The following is an 18,440-nucleotide window of genomic DNA, read 5'->3' as shown; positions in this document are numbered from 1 at the left end:
AGCCAAGAGGGTGAATTGGGTGTCTGCAGGCAGTGGCCAAAACAGTCAAGATGGCGGCAGTGATGGTGCTACCGAAGCTCAGACGTTTACTTTTCTCATTCAGGGATTGTATGGAAATCCTACTATCAGAGTCACATGTAACTCACATAAGGTGCTAGCCAACCCAATACCTTCTCCGAAAGGAGTCCGACAGGGCTGCATTTAGGCCCCGAACTTATATTTCAGTGTAACTACACTCCGCAAGAGGTCACCGGACCGTCTCCAATTAACACCTGCCTCAGTCTGCGCGCCCAGTAGTTTTTTTCCTGTATGCCAAAGACATGGCTATTACCTCATAAACCTTCACTGGTCTTAGACGGTAGAGGAACTGAATACCGTCGAGCTCTTAAGTTTACGTACCCCTTGCAGAATTTGTAAGATGAGGACTATTTTAAAAGAAGGCACCAGCGATCAGGCAGAAGACATGATATTTATTTGTAATGTGACTGAAAATGGACTATCAGGCTTCACCGAATGGCACAATCATCACACAAACCACAGCAATGAAGAAAGCAGTAAAAGGGTCCCGTTCAGGACTTTGCATACCCTGCAATGTTTGTGCTCATAACACAGCATAGGCTCAAGTTGAGATGGCAATGAAGGGTAAGTATGCACACCTGTGCCTTATTGGTTTGTAATTAGAGTCTGTGTGTAAACAATGACTTGTTTAGCCCTTGAGAAACCCTTGTGCATCCAGGACTGCACTGACTTTGCTGGTTACTGAAGATTTCAAACACGCTCTATCCATTTCTATGGTTTCTCTCCTGTGTGGACTCTAAAATGGTTCTGGAGATTTCCATTTCTTCTGAAGGGTTTTTAACACTCTGTGCATTTATAAACTTCCTTCTCTGTGTGAAGTTTATAATGTTTACTGAGACCCACATTGTGACTGAATCTCCATGCATTTTTATGCTTTCTGTCCTGAATGGAGGCTTTGATGTCTATAAAGGCTTGCACTGCGACTGAAGCTCTTTCCGCACTCCTGGCATTTATATGGTTTTTCTCCCATGTGAACTGTTTGATGTAGCCTGAGCTGTCCACTCTGAGTAAAGCTCTTTCCACACTCCAGGCATTTATACGGTTTCTCCCCTGAATGGATCCTTTGATGCGTAGAAAGGCTTCCACTGCAACTGAAGCCGATTCCACACTCCAGGCATTTATAGGGCTTTTCTCCCGTGTGAATTCTTTGATGTATCCTGAGATGTCCTACCCGAGGGAAACTTTTTCCACACTCCAGGCATTTATACGGTTTCTCTCCTGAATGGATTCTTTGATGTTTATAAAGGTTCCCCCTCACACTGAAGCTCCTTCCGCACGCCAGGCATTTATAGGGTTTTTCTCCTGTGTGAATTCTTTGATGTATCCTGAGATTTCCTAACTGACTGCAACTTTTTCCACACTCCAGGCATTTATATGATTTCTCCCCTGAATGGATTCTCTGATGGTAATAAAGGCTTCCCCTAAGACTGAAATTCTTTCCACACTCCCGACATTTATAGGGTTTTTCTCCCGTGTGAATTTTTTGATGCTGTTGGAGGTACTGAACATCAATAAAGCTCTTTCCACACTCCAGGCATTTATATGGTCTCTCTCCTAAATGGATTCTTAGATGTTTATCAAGGCTTCCACTCTGACTGAAGCTCCTTCCGCACTCTAGGCATTTATAGGGTTTTTCTCCCGTGTGAGTTCTTTGATGTCTCCTGAGATTTCCTATCTGATTGAAACTTTTTCCACATTCCAGGCATTTATAGGGTTTCTCTCCTGAATGGATTCGTTGATGTATATAAAGGCTTCCACTAAGACTGAAACTCTTCCCACACTCAAGACATTTATAGGGTTTTTCTCCCGTGTGAATTTTTTGATGTACCTTGAGATGTCCTCTCGATCTGAAACTCTTTCCACACTCCAGGCATTGGAAAGGTTTCTCTCCAGTGTGAATTTGTTGATGGTTTTTGAGATTTCCATTTGTTATGAAGGATTTTCCACACTCCAGGCACTTGTAGGGTTTCTCTCCTGAATGGATTCTTTTATGTTTATTAATGCTTCCGCTGTCACTGAAGCTCTTTCCACACTCCAGGCATTTATATGGTTTCTCTCCTGAATGGATTCTTTGATGTGTATGAAGGTTTCCCTTCTGACTGAAGCGCTTTCTACACTCCAGGCATTTATACTGTTTTTCTCCTGTGTGGATTCTTTGATGTTTATAAAGGTTTGCCCTCTGACTGAAACTCTTTGCACACTTCAGGCATTTATAGGGTTTTTCTCCTGAATGGATTCTTTGATGTATATAAAGGCTTCCACTATGACTGAAACTCTTTCCACACTCCAGGCATTTATAGGGTTTTTCTCCTGAATGGATTCTTTGATGTATATAAAGGCTTCCCCTGCGACTGAAGCTCCTTCCACATTCCAGACATTTATAGGGTTTCTCTCCTGAATGGATTCTTCGATGTTTATTAAGGCTTCCCCTCTGACTGAAGCTCTTTTCACACTCCAGGCATTTATAGGGCTTCTCTCCTGGGTGCATTTTCCCGCGTATTCCAACGCCCTCCGCCTTCCCACATCTCTTCCTGGGCACCCTCCTGTCACGGGGTCCCTCCTCGCTCCGGATCATCTCGTTGGGTGACCCTTCAGCAGCCCCACCGGGTCCACACCTTTCACGCCGCCTCAGACAGGACCGGGAGGCTCCTGTGCAGGCTCCCTCCTCTCCGCTCGGCTTCGCCTCCTTCCTTCGCCGGAGTCGGCCGTCCTGCTGAAGGGCGAGAGGAGCAAAGGGGGTGTTGGAATTATTGGGGTCAACTCAGCATTGTCTCATGAGCGTAAGCGGTCTCTCTAGCAAACCCCCCTCGACTGTGCTTGTGGGATGTCACATGGGTCACCTGAATTCCACCTCCTCCTCCTCCTCCGGCTGGGGGATTGACAATCTCCATTACCCTTCTGGCAGACATGCAAGCAGGAGGTGCTGCTGCATATAGCTCCTCCCCACTCCAGTTCGCTTCCACACAGAAAATGTCTACAAAGAACCGCTGATGATTAAGTGCTTTCACCATGAACCTACCTGTACCCAGATCTACTGAACAAAAGTAAGCTGCCTCTATTTTTTCTCCATCTAACCACAGTGTGAAGACTGAATTTATTTCTGAGCGCAATTCAGCTTAAAGTGCAAGCTCTCCTTTTTGTTCACGCTTCTCCTCTGCAAGATCGCCGTCAGCCGCTTGGAGCTCTTGTACCAACCTTTAAAACCTCCATCAGCGGGGAGAGGCGGCGGGAGGCCTCCGTTCGGCTCCCTGAGGGGAGGGCGAGGCCCGCGACGGCGTGACGCCGAAGCCTCTGCCCTCCCCCGGGCCCCTGCGGGCGGGCGGGCGGGCGGGCGGACCGGGCCTCGGGCTCTCCGGCCTCCCTCAGTCTCCTGCGGACTGCGACTCCCAGCAGCCCCCGCGCTCCGCCTGCATCCGGGCACCGCCCCCGGGTCTTCCCGCCAACCGCCGCCGTCCGCGGCAAGAGTGACGGCGCTCCCGGAAGCGCGCCCCGCCCTCCCCGCCCCGCCCCCTCGGGTCCCCCCCGCCCCCGGGCTCCGTGGGGGCGGTCACGTGGCCGCGGGTGCCGGGCCCCCCTCCTCCTCGGGCCGGCCGTGCCTGGCGGTCCAAGCGGAGCTGGCGGCCCTGAGCGGAAGAGGGGACCGGCGCCCCGCCCGCCCCTCCCGGCCGCGCTCCCGCTGGGCGGTCCCTCCGCGGGGCTTGGAGGCCCCTCGCTGCCCGGCCTTAGACGTGCCTCGCTCCCCGGGTGCAGACCGGAAAGCCAGACCGGCCCCCCTTCCAGGGATGCGGCGGCGGCGCACGCTGCTTCCGCAGAGAGCAGGGCCTGGACACCCCGGCCAGTCCCTTGGCCGAAGTGGTCCTCCCGCCCGGCTTGGCAGGCGAGGCGACCTGTGTAATGTTCCGATCGACGAGAGAGAAAATCACGGTGGTGATTCAGAAAGCAGGTTGCCGGGTGAGGCCACCGTGGAGTCTTCTGTGCCTGGAGGGAAGAGAATCGCGCCAGGCGGGGCTTCGCTGCCCCGCACGAGCATAGACTGGGTGGCGCAAAGGCGCTCGTGGTGCCCGCGGTGACAGCGCCCTTCGGAAGGACGGGGCTGGGAGAGGGGCCGAGGTGGCAGGAGGGGGCATGGATGGGCGTGCCTGACTGCATTTATCTGCTGGGGAGCGGCGCAGGTTTATTCCGTGGGGTTTGGTGACCATTCGGGAGGCGGGGAGGACGCTTCCTCCCCTTCCAGCGGGTCCGTGCACGTGCCACTGCCCCTTGGTAGGACGTTGGCGCTGGACCCTGTGGGGCTGGACTCCAAGGTGGTCCTCCTTGGCTCCTCTCGGCAGATGAGGAAATTGAGATGTGAGCTGGAGGACCTGAACACGAGACCCGATCCAGAGCCGCTGCTGACCGAGATGATTCATGCCGTAAGGCCCGCTGGGATTCTACCCCTGTAAAGCCCCCGAGCTGCGCAGCCACCTTCCGCTAATCTTGTGGATTGAGCTAGGGGGCAAAGGGTGCGACGCTGCTACCAGCATGCCAGATGGGGCAACACTGAGCGGTTTGAGAGGCTGGCGGTGGCTCCCCCATTGTTTGCAATTCGCTTCCTCTAGCGGGAAGGGAAGGGAAGGGAATTGCATTCCTCTAGATGCAGGACCTGAATAGTTTTCGGAAGGAGCCCAAGTTTGACTTTTGTATGATAAGCGATGGGGTTCATTTTGGGGGGACAATAAGATAAGGACTTCTTACTTGGTTTGCTAATGCAACGTGTTCCTGCCTGCAGCTTGGAAGGGAAATGAAACAGTCCAGGACCGTTTCGTTCATTCATTCATTCATTCAGTGAATGGGGGCTTTGGTGTGAGCATGGGTGCACACGCTGCACCGGAAGAAAGTGTGTCTTTTGGCCAATGGGGCGTGACAGAGTGCTTCAGAGGGGTGTGGGCACACTATCAATGCCTCCTTAACTGAAATGTGTACTTTCCTGGGATTGCGCAGCTGCCCTGTGATCCCAAGAAAAGATGCACCTTCTTTAAGGAGGTCCCTCATCTGCTGCGTGTGCACCCGTGTCTGCTGCAAGCCCCCTTTCAGCTTTGGATCCAAAGTGCTTCTCACACAGAGCTGCTTGCAGGCCCTGGCATTGGGGGCAGGGGAAGATCTCATCACGGGGCTGAGAGGCAACATGGAGTTCTCAGTAGCGTAGGCCAGGGATCAGGGAGACCTGGGTTCAAATCCAGGCTTGTCAGACATCTCACTGCTTCTTAGCGCGGTTATGTGGACAACTGTTCGGGTCTGATCCAAAAGTTGCTGTAGATAAGCTTTTGGGTTGCACAACCCTCAAGATAAGAGAGCTGGGCAAGGGTATCCCACCATCATCTCCGTGAAGGCCAGATTTTCGTGGGAATAGAAGCTTCCGACATACCCTGGTTCCAAGCCACGTAGCGCATTCTTGTTAACTCCAGCACTTGAGATCCAGGCTCAGCATCATTTAAAGGCATACCTTCAACTGTGGAATCCACGGCATAATGCTTTTGCGGTATTTGGGGGCACTAATTGAGCCTTTAGGAGAGGGTGTTACTTTTTCAGGTCTGGGTCTCTCTTGTGCTCACAGCTGTATTCTCAGAAAAGTTGAACAGCAAGAGCTTTCTCGTGTCTTGGTGCACGTGTGGCCAACAGTGATCCTAAAGCAAGAAAGTACGCTCAACGTACGGTACGTTTTGTCATTGCCTGGTTTTTGAAAATCAGCGTAATTTTCCTGGTCTTCGACAGGCAGCTTACAGGGAAAACACAGTGGGATTGAACAGGTTCTGTCCGGCAGAGAACGTTGAGAAGATTGACAGGAGGGTCCTCCATTCGTACCTGAGGAATTACTACACGCCCAGCAGGATGGTGTTGGCTGGCGTGGGGATTGAGCACGAGCAGCTTGTGGAATGTGCTCACACGTACTTCCTGGGGGCCCACCAGCCTGGGGAAGCGGGAAAGCTGACGATGTGGACAAGTCAGTGGCCCAGTACACCGGAGGGATCCTCAAGGTAAGGAACAGAAGACCGGCTCTGCTTTTCTCGCCCCGCTCTGCAGAGATGTGCAGAAGGAACAGGGGAACAAGCCCTGCAGCTGGAGTTTTCAGTGCCGGGAGCTTCTTACTGGCCAGTCGGGAAGCAAAAGCTGACCGTCGTCAGACCTCTTGGTTTAATAAAGTGATCTGTAATGATTTAAAATGTACAACTCGCCTTGGACGTGTTCTCAGAGCAGCTAAAACAAAGTTGAACTGATAAAAATCTGGGACAGACGTGCCCCGAGTAGATGCTGTGCCTCTTTCAAAATCAACATATAGTATAAGGGGCCACTCGCATCTAAAAAAGTAAACACGAGGCAGTGCGAGGATTAAAAGCAATAAAAGTACACTTAAACAGCTGAAGGCAAGGCGGATTGTCTGGAGGAAATAGTCCGCTGGTCGCCCAAAAGGTAAGCAAGGCCCCGACCTGGTTTGTTTGTAGGTGCCACCGGGTAGTCCCTGGCAGTGGCCAACCTCTCTTGCATTTTTGCAAAAGAGCTGCTGTAAGGCTGATTCTGGGGAGGCGCTCTGGTTCAGGCTGCCAGAGACAAGCACACGGCCAGAGTGCTGCATCTCCGAGGATGCCGTCCCCCCAGGTGCTCCCCTGATCCCTTATGGCTTTGGTGCATATGTCAGCATTTGGAAGCATCTTCGGAAACGGCCTGGTGAAGGGCCTCAGGAACCCAGATGGTCCCGCCAACCGGTCCACCCCAGTCAAAATTCTTGCAGATGTGTTTTGAGTTAGTTGGAGGTTGCACCTCCAGTGCCCTGAAGTTCCGTCATCCTGGAGACTATTTTAAAAAGTATTTGTGAGAGTTGGTAAAACTGTTTGTTTATTTCGTATGGCATAGCAGAATGCAGCATTGTTGCATAAAATCACAAAAACAGTATATAAAAGTGTATAAAATATAGGGCATTGCGACAATTTTTTTAAAAAACACGCAATACAAATGATGAACAAAACGATGAATAAATTAAGTTATGTATGTGTAGTGGAAATACACGGAAGACCTTTGTAATTTTGAGGAGTTAAGAGACATGATGGTTTTCTCCCCCACACAAAGTAGAATAGAGTTTATTTTGAGTTATGCTGATGTTTAATTGGCTTGTTTTTATTCCTGTTTGGCGTGGGGGGGAGATAAAACCGCAAGGTTGTTAGTTTGAGAATAAGCCCACTGCTCCAACAGCCCTCCCAAAGGATTTTTTCTTTAATCATGGCATAGCGGTTCGGTGTTCATGCTGCTTTTCTTGCTGGGAAATCCTTGTGAGGTCCAGCAGCCAGATGTGTATTTAGCCGGGACAAGTCACGTTGCCTGGGATGCACCACGAGGAGGCTGGTCTACATTGCACCGAGCTGGGCTGAGAGGAGGGGCTGGCCCAAGGTCACCCAGCCGGCTTTCAGGCCTCAGGCAGGGCTAGAACTCACAGACTCCTGGTTTCTAGCCCAGCACCTTCACCGCCATGGTTTTGTGAGCGCTGGCTTATCTGTAGAGCTTCCCAGGCTTTGGGGCGAGGTCATAAACAGGTGCTCCAGACCCTAGTCAAGGTCAGGCCACATAGCCTTGGTACCATGGAGAGTTGGTCACGAGGTTTGAGAGCCAGACTTTGATAGAGACTCCTGGAATCGTTTTGAATTTTGGGGGCTTCTATGCAGACTAAGCGCTGGGGTGCTGCAGAACAAGAAGCCAGCCTTTTGGGGATCCCTGTTGCCTTGGTCAGGAGGGTCCTGGCAACATAAAAGGGAATAAAGGTGTCACTTTGCTGAAGTATGTTACTTCTTTCTTGATGCGATGCTTTTTATGCTTTTGTATCCTCTGCCTAAACTGTGTTTCTTTTTGAACTGTGTGTCTGTTTAAATCTGTTTGCTGAAGTTTATAATAAAGCTTAAAGTTTCTTTATCCACTGGCGTGCTTATTATCTCTGGATCTAAAAAGAACCAGTTGCCTGAGCACCTGATCACTGCTTGGACACTTGGCAGAACAGTACAAGCAGCTACTAGAGTGGCTAAGCCTGTGGCCGGCTATCTAGATCGTTTAGCCACTGGACAGCAGTGCCCTCGAGGTGACGGAGTTCTTGCAGGGAGCCAGGAACCCCCTTCTGCGGGGACAGTCCATCGCGGTGCGATGTCAGGTTTGCGGGACGTCCCACAGTCGCAGTTCAGATTATCAAGCAGCCCCCGCTTATGCTTCCAATATCGGCATCTGCCATGAGTAGTTTGAATCCGATTGAGCGCAGTCCAGTTTTTCCTTGGGAGATCAAAGCCATGAGGGCGTTGTGCTGGATCAGACACTAATTTAAACAGATCTGGGCTAGAAGTTGCCCACTCCTGGTGCCATGCTGTCTCAAAGTCAAAGTCTTCTCTGGCTAGTTGCTGCACAGCGGGTTCTGAGATTTGAGTCTAAATATTCGATCGTGGCAGTCCTTGTTTCTAGGTAGTAATCGATCTCGCATTTCTGCCACTCCCTTTTCAAGGCAAGTTGCCTTCTAAGACGGGGGGGGGTATGTTGGATAGTACCGGCAGCCATTCAGAAGGCATTGATTTGATGGTTCCTGATACTGTGGTTAAGCTGGGTGCCCACCGCTTTTACGTGAGCGCTGTTTAACCATACAAGACTACAATACTCAGCCGCCAAATATACCAAGGCAAGAGCTGATGTCCTAAGAACTGTGGCGCTTGCTCCCCAGCTGGTGCCATAAACTTTGTGTAGAATATTGTTCCTGGTTTTTATTTTTTCTGTGGTTTCTCTTAGGCGTTCCCTACAAGTTGAAGACCGATTGAGGGTCACTCCTACATACTTTGGGTTGCGATTGAACTTCAGCAGCTGATTTCTAAATTCCTCTTTTGGGAGATAGCTGGCTTGTCTGTTGTTCAAATGAAAACAAGCAACCTCGGTTTTAGTGATGTCGGGTTTTAGCCTCCAAATTCATCCAATTCCTTTAAGTCAAACAAAAACAAAAACATTTTTTTTAAAAAATGGTTAAACAGGTAAAACAGTAGTAGAGTTGGTCTCTCAACTGGTTTGGTTTATTTTGTTTGTCAAAAGGCCAAATTCCCAAGGAATCTCTCCCTCTCTCTGCAGCTTGAGAAGGACATGTCAGGCGTGAGTTTAGGGCCCACCCCCACCCCAGAGTTGGCCCACATCACGATTGGGCTGGAAAGCTGCTCGTTTCTGGTAAGTATCCGCTTCTGGCTGCGGCGGCCCTTTCGCTGGACGTCTGAGTGACCGTCTGCTCTGGCTTCTCTGGTCAGGAGGAAGACTTCATCCCCTTTGCCGTCTTACACATGATGAGGGGGGGGTGGCTCTTTCCCTGCCGGGGGCCCTGGCAAAGGCACGTTCACATGGCTGTATCTCAACGTCCTCAACCGGTAAGTCCCCGGGCTTTTCTGAAGGAACAGGAAAGCTCTTTTGCTAAGAGCTGGGAGTGGAGACAAGCCGAGGCAGAGTGCGGTGATGGGAATGGCTGTGTCATGCTGCTGTGCAGGATCTTCCCTCCAGAGGTTTTTAGGCAGGTGTCCGAAGGGACAAAGGAGTAAAAATGTGTAGCCGCTTTACACGTTGTGCTAAGCTATCGTTTGCTTTACTCATGACTCTTGGCTAACCCAGCGGTAGTAGAGCTCCTGGACCGTGCTGAGCCATAACTTAGTTTTACAAACTGGTTGGCTAGCTTCAGACAACACACTAAACCAGAACCAAGTAAACCACCTTTGGCTTATCACAGTATGTGAACCAGGCCTGTTGTTTGAGGACCACCATATCCGCCCTTCAAGGTAGACCAAGTGGCATCCATAAAACGCCTTGGGGGGGGGGATTTGTTGCTTTAGCGTGAGGGAGCAAAAGGCCTCTGAGAGGAGCCCCAAAGCTGCCAGCGTCCAGACGGGCAAATCTGCCGGGATCAGCCAGCACAGGAATTTGCATCGTCCCACAACGGGCCGTCGGCTTCAACCCTTGCCTTGGCTGAAGTGTGGCTTTGGCATGTACTGAAGCACAAAGACTTCAGCGACATTGTTCTAATCATTGTCCGAATAAATGATGATATTAGTAGGTGGAATTGCAAACAGTTGTGCCCATATCTGCGTATCCAGGATCAAATTATGGGAAAAGCTGGAAGGCTCATCAATCGGCCGTAGGCTTCTCTGCTTAACCCGTGCCCTACAGACTGATACAACTGTTAAGGTCAGGTGCCATACGCACGGGTCTCTCTCGAAGCTGGTAAAACACGAAAGGGGGTCAAACGGGAGCATTTTGGCCCCCCTGCTTTTCAACTTTTACGTCCATGGTAGGGTGAGATGAGAGTACAATTCACGTTTCCATGCCCCCAAGCTATGGGATCGCAGCATTGCTCTGCTGCTTTGCGCAGACGACGCTGTAGCTCCTTCCAGAACACCAGCAGGCCTTGAAGGAGCTCCGAGAGCCTGGCCCAAGACCGCGACAACGATCGTCTGGAAACAAAGCCAGATCGTGGCCTTGGCCCAAAGGCCGAAGCTCCGCTCGTGGAGCATTAATGGCCGCAGGATGGAACGGGTGACCGGCGTCAAGCCTTTAGGAGTCGTGCGTGCCACTGGCTCAAGGGAAGCGCACTGTGAACGTGCTGCTGCCCCTGGACCGAGATCTGCCAATGCCACCCTGGAATCTTTCCGCTCCGAGGGAGAATATTACGTCCCAGCCGCACTTAAGCTCCTTCAGGCTAAGCCGCTAGGCAGCTCCTCTGCGGGACCTTGGTTGGCCCCCAGGTTCTTGTTTCGCCGCCTTGGAAAGGGTGCAATCCAAATTCTTCATAGCAGCTCTCCAGACACCTCGCTGTGTCTCCACTCCACCTCTACGACCGGAGACCGGTGTGATCGAAGTTGAGTCAAGGGCGTGTCTTGCTTCCATAAACTTTTGGTTAAAGCTTAGCTTTTATCCTCGAGGCCTGGCTCCACCGGTGCTCCAGGACAGCTTCAGTCTACCGGGATTCAGGCTGCCGAATCTAAACCTCTCAGTCTAGGCTTCTCTCACTCCTCAGTCCTCAGGATGAATATGGTCATGCGAAACAAACCCTGAAGCCAAGGAGAGAGGATGCGGAGCGTCAGGCAGAGCTAGGGAAGGCTCGGCCTTCCTGGCACCAGTACACAGCAGATAGATTGCCACTGCCGCCAGCTCCCTCGCAGCTAGAAACCTCCAGCCATCGGAGAGCTTGCTCTCCCGCCCGATGTCAAGCACTGACAATGTGCTTAATTTTCCAATGCGTCCATCATGGTCCCCCATCCCATGTTAGCCTTCTCCCCTCCACCCCCACCCGCCACATATCACCCTCTCTCTCAGCCCTAGGAAGAAGGCAAGCAAGCCCTTCTGAAAAACGCCCAGAGAGTGGCAGGGACTTGTGCAGGTGGGTGCCAGGACTCGGGGCCGGCCTGAAGCAGCAGCAAGGCCATCCTTCCCATCAAACATGCTGTTTTAAATGTTGTTGGGTTGTTTCCTGGGTGACAAGCAATCTAGGACTTGTCCCTGGAACTGTGGAAAGCAGGCCCGACCACAAGCAGAAGATCAGATGAAGCACGCTGTACTACTCTTTTTGAATTTTTAGGTTTGGAGGAAGGGGGAAAAGGAGGGAGTTAAATAAGTAAGTAAAGAATTAAATTAAACACGATGCAGGCAAAACTATGGCTAAGGAACTACTGTAATTAAATTTGGGAATTCATTGGCCAGTGAGGGGGAGAAGGGGTCTCCATAGGTCACACACACCCTCAGACTGTGAAGAGGATCCTTTAAGGATCCTCTGTGAATTGTTTTGCTATCATTGGGATTGGTGGGGAGGGAGGTTGAATATGGAGGTATGGCATAGGGTGGGGCGTGGGAGAAGGGGAGGAGGGCGCTAATGCCGGGGAAATAATGCAAATGTTATACATGCTTTCTATAATACCAGGTGTTATAGAATACCACCCCCCACCCCCACCCCCAAGTTCCTGGGACAACAGGGAGAGAGGGGTGTTGCTCCAGGTGCCCAGCCTTGGCCTCCTCTGCCCAGATCGGCTCTAAATTCCTTTGCAGTCTTTCAGGGCCATTTCCAGGGCCCCAGACCTATGTTTGACTTCCTTTGATCGAGCAGCCAGAGGTAGTAAAATTACTCTCCATCACGTGTTTAAACGTTTTCTCCTTCCGTTGCGTTAAAAATAGGGATTGGCAAAACTTGGCTAGGTCTCTAGAGCTGCATCGTGAAGCTTTCTCTGGGGGCGGGTTTACATCTGGCACTCAGAAGCCGCCTGAACGGAAGCAGCTTTGGGCACCGAGACAGGCATCTGCCTCCTGCTGCCCACTACCTGTGTGGCAGGCCGACTGCTCCAGGCCGCGGAGACGGGGGAAGGGGGGGCTGCTGCTTCAGAGGCTCAGCCCTGGCCTCCAGCTTGACTTTCTGCTACTGAAAAAGGCCCCCTCCGGCCTCCCTTGCTGAGTAATACACTAAAATAGAGCAGCAGAGATGCCAATAAACTCTCTCCCTGCAAGAGTCGGGTACACGGACCCGCACACGTATATTGGCATGCAGTCGGCGCATGGTGGAACTCATAGTCAAAGGATGTCCCGAAGTGGCATAAAAGCACAATGAAGATGCTGGCATGTGGAGAGGGGATGAAGTGGCTGCTGCTCACGGTGAGAAAAAGCTATATAAAACCCAGGCCTGCCTCTTCCGTAAATCTAACTCTCTGTGAGGCTGGGGGATGCTCCCCAGGTCCGCTGACAGAATCCAGGGGCCTGAGTGGCAGGAGAGTTGGCCAGGGAAGGGGGGCTGTAAAACAGGCCTGTAGACAAGCTGCGGGGCAGTGTTACGGGCTGGGGTGCAGGGGGTGCAGGGGGTGCAGGTGGCCTGCCAAGGACCCATTTGCACCTAAAAGTAGCATGAGGACCAGTAGTGTGTGGGGCACGGGTTCCAGCGATGGGGCTTGCACACGACCCAGGAGCATCACTGGGTGTTCTCAGGCTACCTTTCTTCAGTTATTCAACGAATTAACGGATTTTTCTGCCTGTCGAATTCACAGGTTATGACTCTGGGCAGTTCAACCAATAGTGAAAAAAGAACCAGGGCAAAAGTCAATGAAGAACTTTTGGGGGCTTGGCTGAACCTTCCCAGGCACTCAGCACAGGTGGCTGAAGCTCTTTTTTTGCGAGGCTCTCCCCACACTTTGCAAAGGAGACCAGGTTTGTAGGGCGATGCCAGTTAGATGGCCCGTAAAACCACCCACTCACAAATCATTGGTTGGGTATGTGGGCCAAGCAGGGTGTAACCTGGCTTGATTTTGCTTTAGTGCCATTGTGCTCTGCAAATTGGGTCTTAGGGTGGGCCTCCACAGCCTGTTGGGCGTGTGCTGTGAAATGAACAAAATGTGGGTGGTGTGACTTCAGCCTTTTGGGGTGCTTGGGACGGTTTAAGGGTGGGTGTACATATCCCATGGATTTGTAAGATGGGGTTAAGCATGGATTTTGCATCCAGAGACCCCAATTCCTCCTCTAAGCCTGGGGGAAGCTGCTCCTGAAAATCCGGTCACCATCCTACCAGCAGACAGCTTCCTGCAGCCCTCCAAACATTGCTCACCCTTCTTTTATGGTTTTTATTTGTTATTTTATTTCTTCATTTCATTTCTTATGGTGGTACGTTGCACAAAGAGCCACTTGGGGCTTACTCAGCAATGGCTCAAGAAAACCACAGCTCAGCATGAGGTACACGCTCAGCCACCGCAATGAATTCTCTTGGATGACCCAGGCACCCTCCTTCCGTTTGTCTGGGACTAGCCCTTTGCCTCCCCACCACCCCCACTTAATCTCAACTAAGAACCAGGTCAGGCACGCTTCAAGGGCAGGATTTCCAGCCGGCACTGCCTGTTGGTCAAAACTCAGGGCTTGGTAGACGCCTGAAGGGCACCTGATTGGAGGAGGCCAAGGCAGGGAATACATCCCTGCATGATGATGATCAGGGCCACTGATGGGGTTGCTTCTCAGAGGGTCTAGCAGTGTTTCTCAAGCTTGGAAACTTGAAGATAGGTGGACTTCAACTCCCAGAATTCCCCAGCCAGCATGCAAAAGTTGGCAGTGGAGTGGAGGGCAAAGGAAGATAGTATTCATTTTCTGGATCAATTTTTTGGCCCTTCCTCCCTCCCACTGTTTAATCAAAGCTGGTCTCCTCTCCCCTTTAACCACCTCAGCTTTAACCACCTGGGCTGAGTACCTGGGAAGTTTCATGTTGGCTTCTCATACTGGCCCTGTCCTTCATGAAATGGAAAATGCAGCCCTCAGCAAATGCATATTGTATAGCCTGAAGCTGAAGAGGATAGGGGGAATAAAGGGGGGATTAAAAAAAAGATCTAAAAAAAAGAAAAGAATTGCATTGGCTAAGCAGACACCTTTCCAGCTGCTTGGCATCCACTTGGGTTCTCTGGTGCAGGGCATGCTACATTCAGCTTCATGAAGCTGTAGAACAAAGCATAAATCCTTCTATTTTTAAAACACTTTTAATATATATTTTTGAATACAGAAAAGTCTTTCCCTACCATCTTGTTTGCAGCATTACTGCCACCTGGTGGGGAGAAGGAAAATGACCGTTCAGGGATGAAGGAGCCAACTGTGGGTTGAAGCAAAGGGCTTTGGCCTTGTGAAGGGGCTGAGCAAGGCTAGCGTGGCCTTGATTGTGCAGCTTGCCCATTCCTGAGCACTAGGCAGACCCTCTCCATCATGAATCAGCCCGCTTTGCTAGTTCAATGCCAGATGAGCCAGTAAAGGGGGGCAGCATATGCAGCCACCGGGGAAGAGATGGGACCTGGAAGTGCTCCTGCGTGGTTGGCCATCCCTGCAGCCAAGAGGGTGAATTGGGTGTCTGCAGGCGGTGGCCAAAAAGGTCAAGATGGCGGCAGTGACGGTGCTACCGAAGCTCAGACGTTTACTTTTCTCATTCAGGGATTGTATGGAAATCCTACTATCAGAGTCACATGTAACTCACATAAGGTGCTAGCCAACCCAATACCTTCTCCGAAAGGAGTCCGACAGGGCTGCATTTAGGCCCCGAACTTGTATTTCAGTGTAACTACACTCCGCAAGAGATCACCGGACCGTCTCCAATTAACACCTGCCTCAGTCTGCGCGCCCAGTAGTTTTTTTCCTGTATGCCAAAGACATGGCTATTACCTCATAAACCTTCACTGGTCTTATGTACGTACCCCTTGCAGAATTTGTAAGATGAGGACTATTTTAAAAGAAAACACCAGTAATCAGGCAGAAGACATGATATTTATTTGTAATGTGACTGAAAATGGACTATCAGGCTTCACCGAATGGCACAATCATCACACAAACCACAGCAATGAAGAAAGCAGTAAAAGGGTCCCGTTCAGGACTTTGCATACCCTGCAATGTTTGTGCTCATAACACAGCATAGGCTCAAGTTGAGATGGCAATGAAGGGTAAGTATGCACACCTGTGCCTTCTTGGTTTGTAATTAGAGTCTGTGTGTAAACAATGACTTGTTTAGCCCTTGAGAAACCCTTGTGCATCCAGGACTGCACTGACTTTGCTGGTTACTGAAGATTTCAAACACGCTCTATCCATTTCTATGGTTTCTCTCCTGTGTGGACTCTAAAATGGTTCTGGAGATTTCCATTTCTGCTGAAGGGTTTTTAACACTCTGTGCATTTATAAACTTCCTTCTCTGTGTGAAGTTTATAATGTTTACTGAGACCCACATTGTGACTGAATCTCCATGCATTTTTATGCTTTCTGTCCTGAATGGAGGCTTTGATGTCTATAAAGGCTTGCACTGCGACTGAAGCTCTTTCCGCACTCCAGGCATTTATACGGTTTCTCCCCTGAATGGATCCTTTGATGCATACAAAGGCTTCCACTGTGACTGAAGCTCTTTCCACACTCCATGCATTTATACGGCTTTTCTCCCGTGTGAATTCTTTGATGTATCCTGAGATGTCCTACCCGATGGAAACTTTTTCCACACTCCAGGCATTTATATGGTTTCTCTCCTGAATGGATTCTTTGATGTGTATAAAGGTTCCCCCTGACACTGAAGCCGATTCCACACTCCAGGCATTTATACGGCTTTTCTCCAGTGTGAATTCTTTGATGTATCCTGAGAGGTCCTACCCAATGGAAACTTTTTCCACACTCCAGGCATTTATATGATTTCTCCCCTGAATGGATTCTTAGATGTTTATCAAGGCTTCCACTCTGACTGAAGCTCTTTCCACACTCCAGGCATTTGTAGGGTTTTTCTCCCGTGTGAATTCTTCGATGTATCCTGAGATTTCCTATCTGATTGAAACTTTTTCCACATTCCAGGCATTTATAAGGTTTCTCTCCTGAATGGATTCGTTGATGTATATAAAGGCTTCCACTAAGACTGAAACTCTTTCCACACTCAAGACATTTATAGGGTTTTTCTCCCGTGTGAATTTTTTGATGTACCTTGAGATCTCCTCTCGATCTGAAACTCTTTCCACACTCCAGGCATTGGAAGGGTTTCTCTCCAGTGTGAATTTGTTGATGGTTTTTGAGATTTCCATTTGTTATGAAGGATTTTCCACACTCCAGGCACTTGTAGGGTTTCTCTCCTGAATGGATTCTTTTATGTTTATTAATGCTTCCGCTGTCACTGAAGCTCTTTCCACACTCCAGGCATTTATATGGTTTCTCTCCTGAATGGATTCTTTGATGTGTATGAAGGTTTCCCTTCTGACTGAAGCGCTTCCTACACTCCAGGCATTTATACTGTTTTTCTCCTGTGTGGATTCTTTGATGTTTATAAAGGTTTGCCCTCTGACTGAAACTCTTTCCACACTTCAGGCATTTATAGGGTTTTTCTCCTGAATGGATTCTTTGATGTACATAAAGGCTTCCACTATGACTGAAACTCTTTCCACACTCCAGGCATTTATAGGGTTTTTCTCCTGAATGGATTCTTTGATGTATATAAAGGCTTCCCCTGCGACTGAAACTCCTTCCACACTCCAGGCATTTATAGGGTTTCTCTCCCGTGTGAATTCTTTGATGTATCCTGAGATTTCCTATCTGATTGAAACTTTTTCCACATTCCAGGCATTTATAGGGTTTCTCTCCTGAATGGATTCTTTGATGTATATAAAGGCTTCCCCTGCGATTGAAGCTCCTTCCACACTCCAGGCATTTATACGGTTTCTCTCCTGGGTGAATTTTCCCGTGTATTCCAACGCCCTCCGCCTTCCCACATCTCTTCCCGGGCACCCTCCTGTCACGGGGTCCCTCCTCGCTCTGGATCATCTCGTTGGGTGACCCTTCGGCAGCCCCACCGGGTCCACACCTTTCACGCCGCCTCAGACAGGACCGGGAGGCTCCTGTGCAGGCTCCCTCCTCTCCGCTCGGCTTCGCCTCCTTCCTTCGCCGGAGTCGGCCGTCCTGCTGAAGGGCGAGAGGAGCAAAGGGGGTGTTGGAATTATCGGGGTCAAGTCAGCATTGTCTCATGAGCATAAGGGGTCTCTCTAGCAAACCCCCTCGACTGTGCTTGTGGGATGTCACGTGGGTCACCTGAGTTCCACCTCCTCCTCCTCCTCGGGCTGGGGGATTGACAATCTCCATTACCCTTCTGGCAGACATGCAAGCAGGAGGTGCTGCTGCATGCAGCTCCTCCCCACACCAGTTCGCTTCCACACAGAAAATGTCTACAAAGAACCGCTGATGATTAAGTGCTTTCACCATGAACCTACCTGTACCCAGATCTACTGAACAAAAGTAAGCTGCCTCTATTTTTTCTCCATCTAACCACAGTGTGAAGACTGAATTTATTTCTGAGCGCAATTCAGCTTAAAGTGCAAGCTCTCCTTTTTGTTCACGCTTCTCCTCTGCAAGATCGCCGTCAGCCGCTTGGAGCTCTTGTACCAACCTTTAAAACCTCCATCAGCGGGGAGAGGCGGCGGGAGGCCTCCGTTCGGCTCCCTGAGGGGAGGGCGAGGCCCGCGACGGCGTGACGCCGAAGCCTCTGCCCTCCCCCGGGCCCCTGCGGGCGGGCGGGCGGGCGGGCGGACCGGGCCTCGGGCTCTCCGGCCTCCCTCAGTCTCCTGCGGACTGCGACTCCCAGCAGCCCCCGCGCTCCGCCTGCATCCGGGCACCGCCCCCGGGTCTTCCCGCCAACCGCCGCCGTCCGCGGCAAGAGTGACGGCGCTCCCGGAAGCGCTCCCCGCCCGCCCCGCCCCGCCCCCCCCGCCCCGCCCCGCCCCGCCCCGCCCCCCCCGCCCCGCCCCGCCCCCTCGGGTCCCCCCCGCCCCCGGGCTCCGTGGGGGCGGTCACGTGGCCGCGGGTGCCGGGCCCCCCTCCTCCTCGGG

General features: G+C 51.1%; 1 protein-coding gene across 1 annotated transcript; it reads right to left on the bottom strand.

The window, feature by feature from the left end:
• Nucleotides 1–450: 450 nt before the first annotated feature.
• On the bottom strand, nt 451–18,278 carry LOC134506194 (zinc finger protein 208-like). The gene is made up of 3 exons (XM_063316263.1): nt 18,002–18,278; nt 15,850–17,520; nt 451–2,548 (listed from the first exon to the last, which is right to left on the bottom strand). Exons 1-3 carry the CDS (start codon nt 18,014–18,016, stop codon nt 947–949), a joined length of 3,288 nt encoding a protein of 1,095 aa, XP_063172333.1. The 5' UTR covers nt 18,017–18,278; the 3' UTR covers nt 451–946.
• Nucleotides 18,279–18,440: the final 162 nt, after the last annotated feature.

Source organism: Candoia aspera, chromosome 16 (assembly GCF_035149785.1).
Source record: "Candoia aspera isolate rCanAsp1 chromosome 16, rCanAsp1.hap2, whole genome shotgun sequence".
NCBI lineage: Eukaryota > Metazoa > Chordata > Lepidosauria > Squamata > Boidae > Candoia > Candoia aspera.
The sequence above is the reverse complement of the archived record's forward strand: the minus strand, read 5'-3'. Positions and strand labels throughout refer to the sequence as shown.

Coding starts and splice junctions, on each gene's coding strand:
- LOC134506194 (XM_063316263.1), bottom strand. Junction 2,549..15,849: donor GCCTCCATTCAGGACAGAAA/GCATAAAAATGC, acceptor CCAGGAGAGAAG/CCCTATAAATGCCTGGAGTG.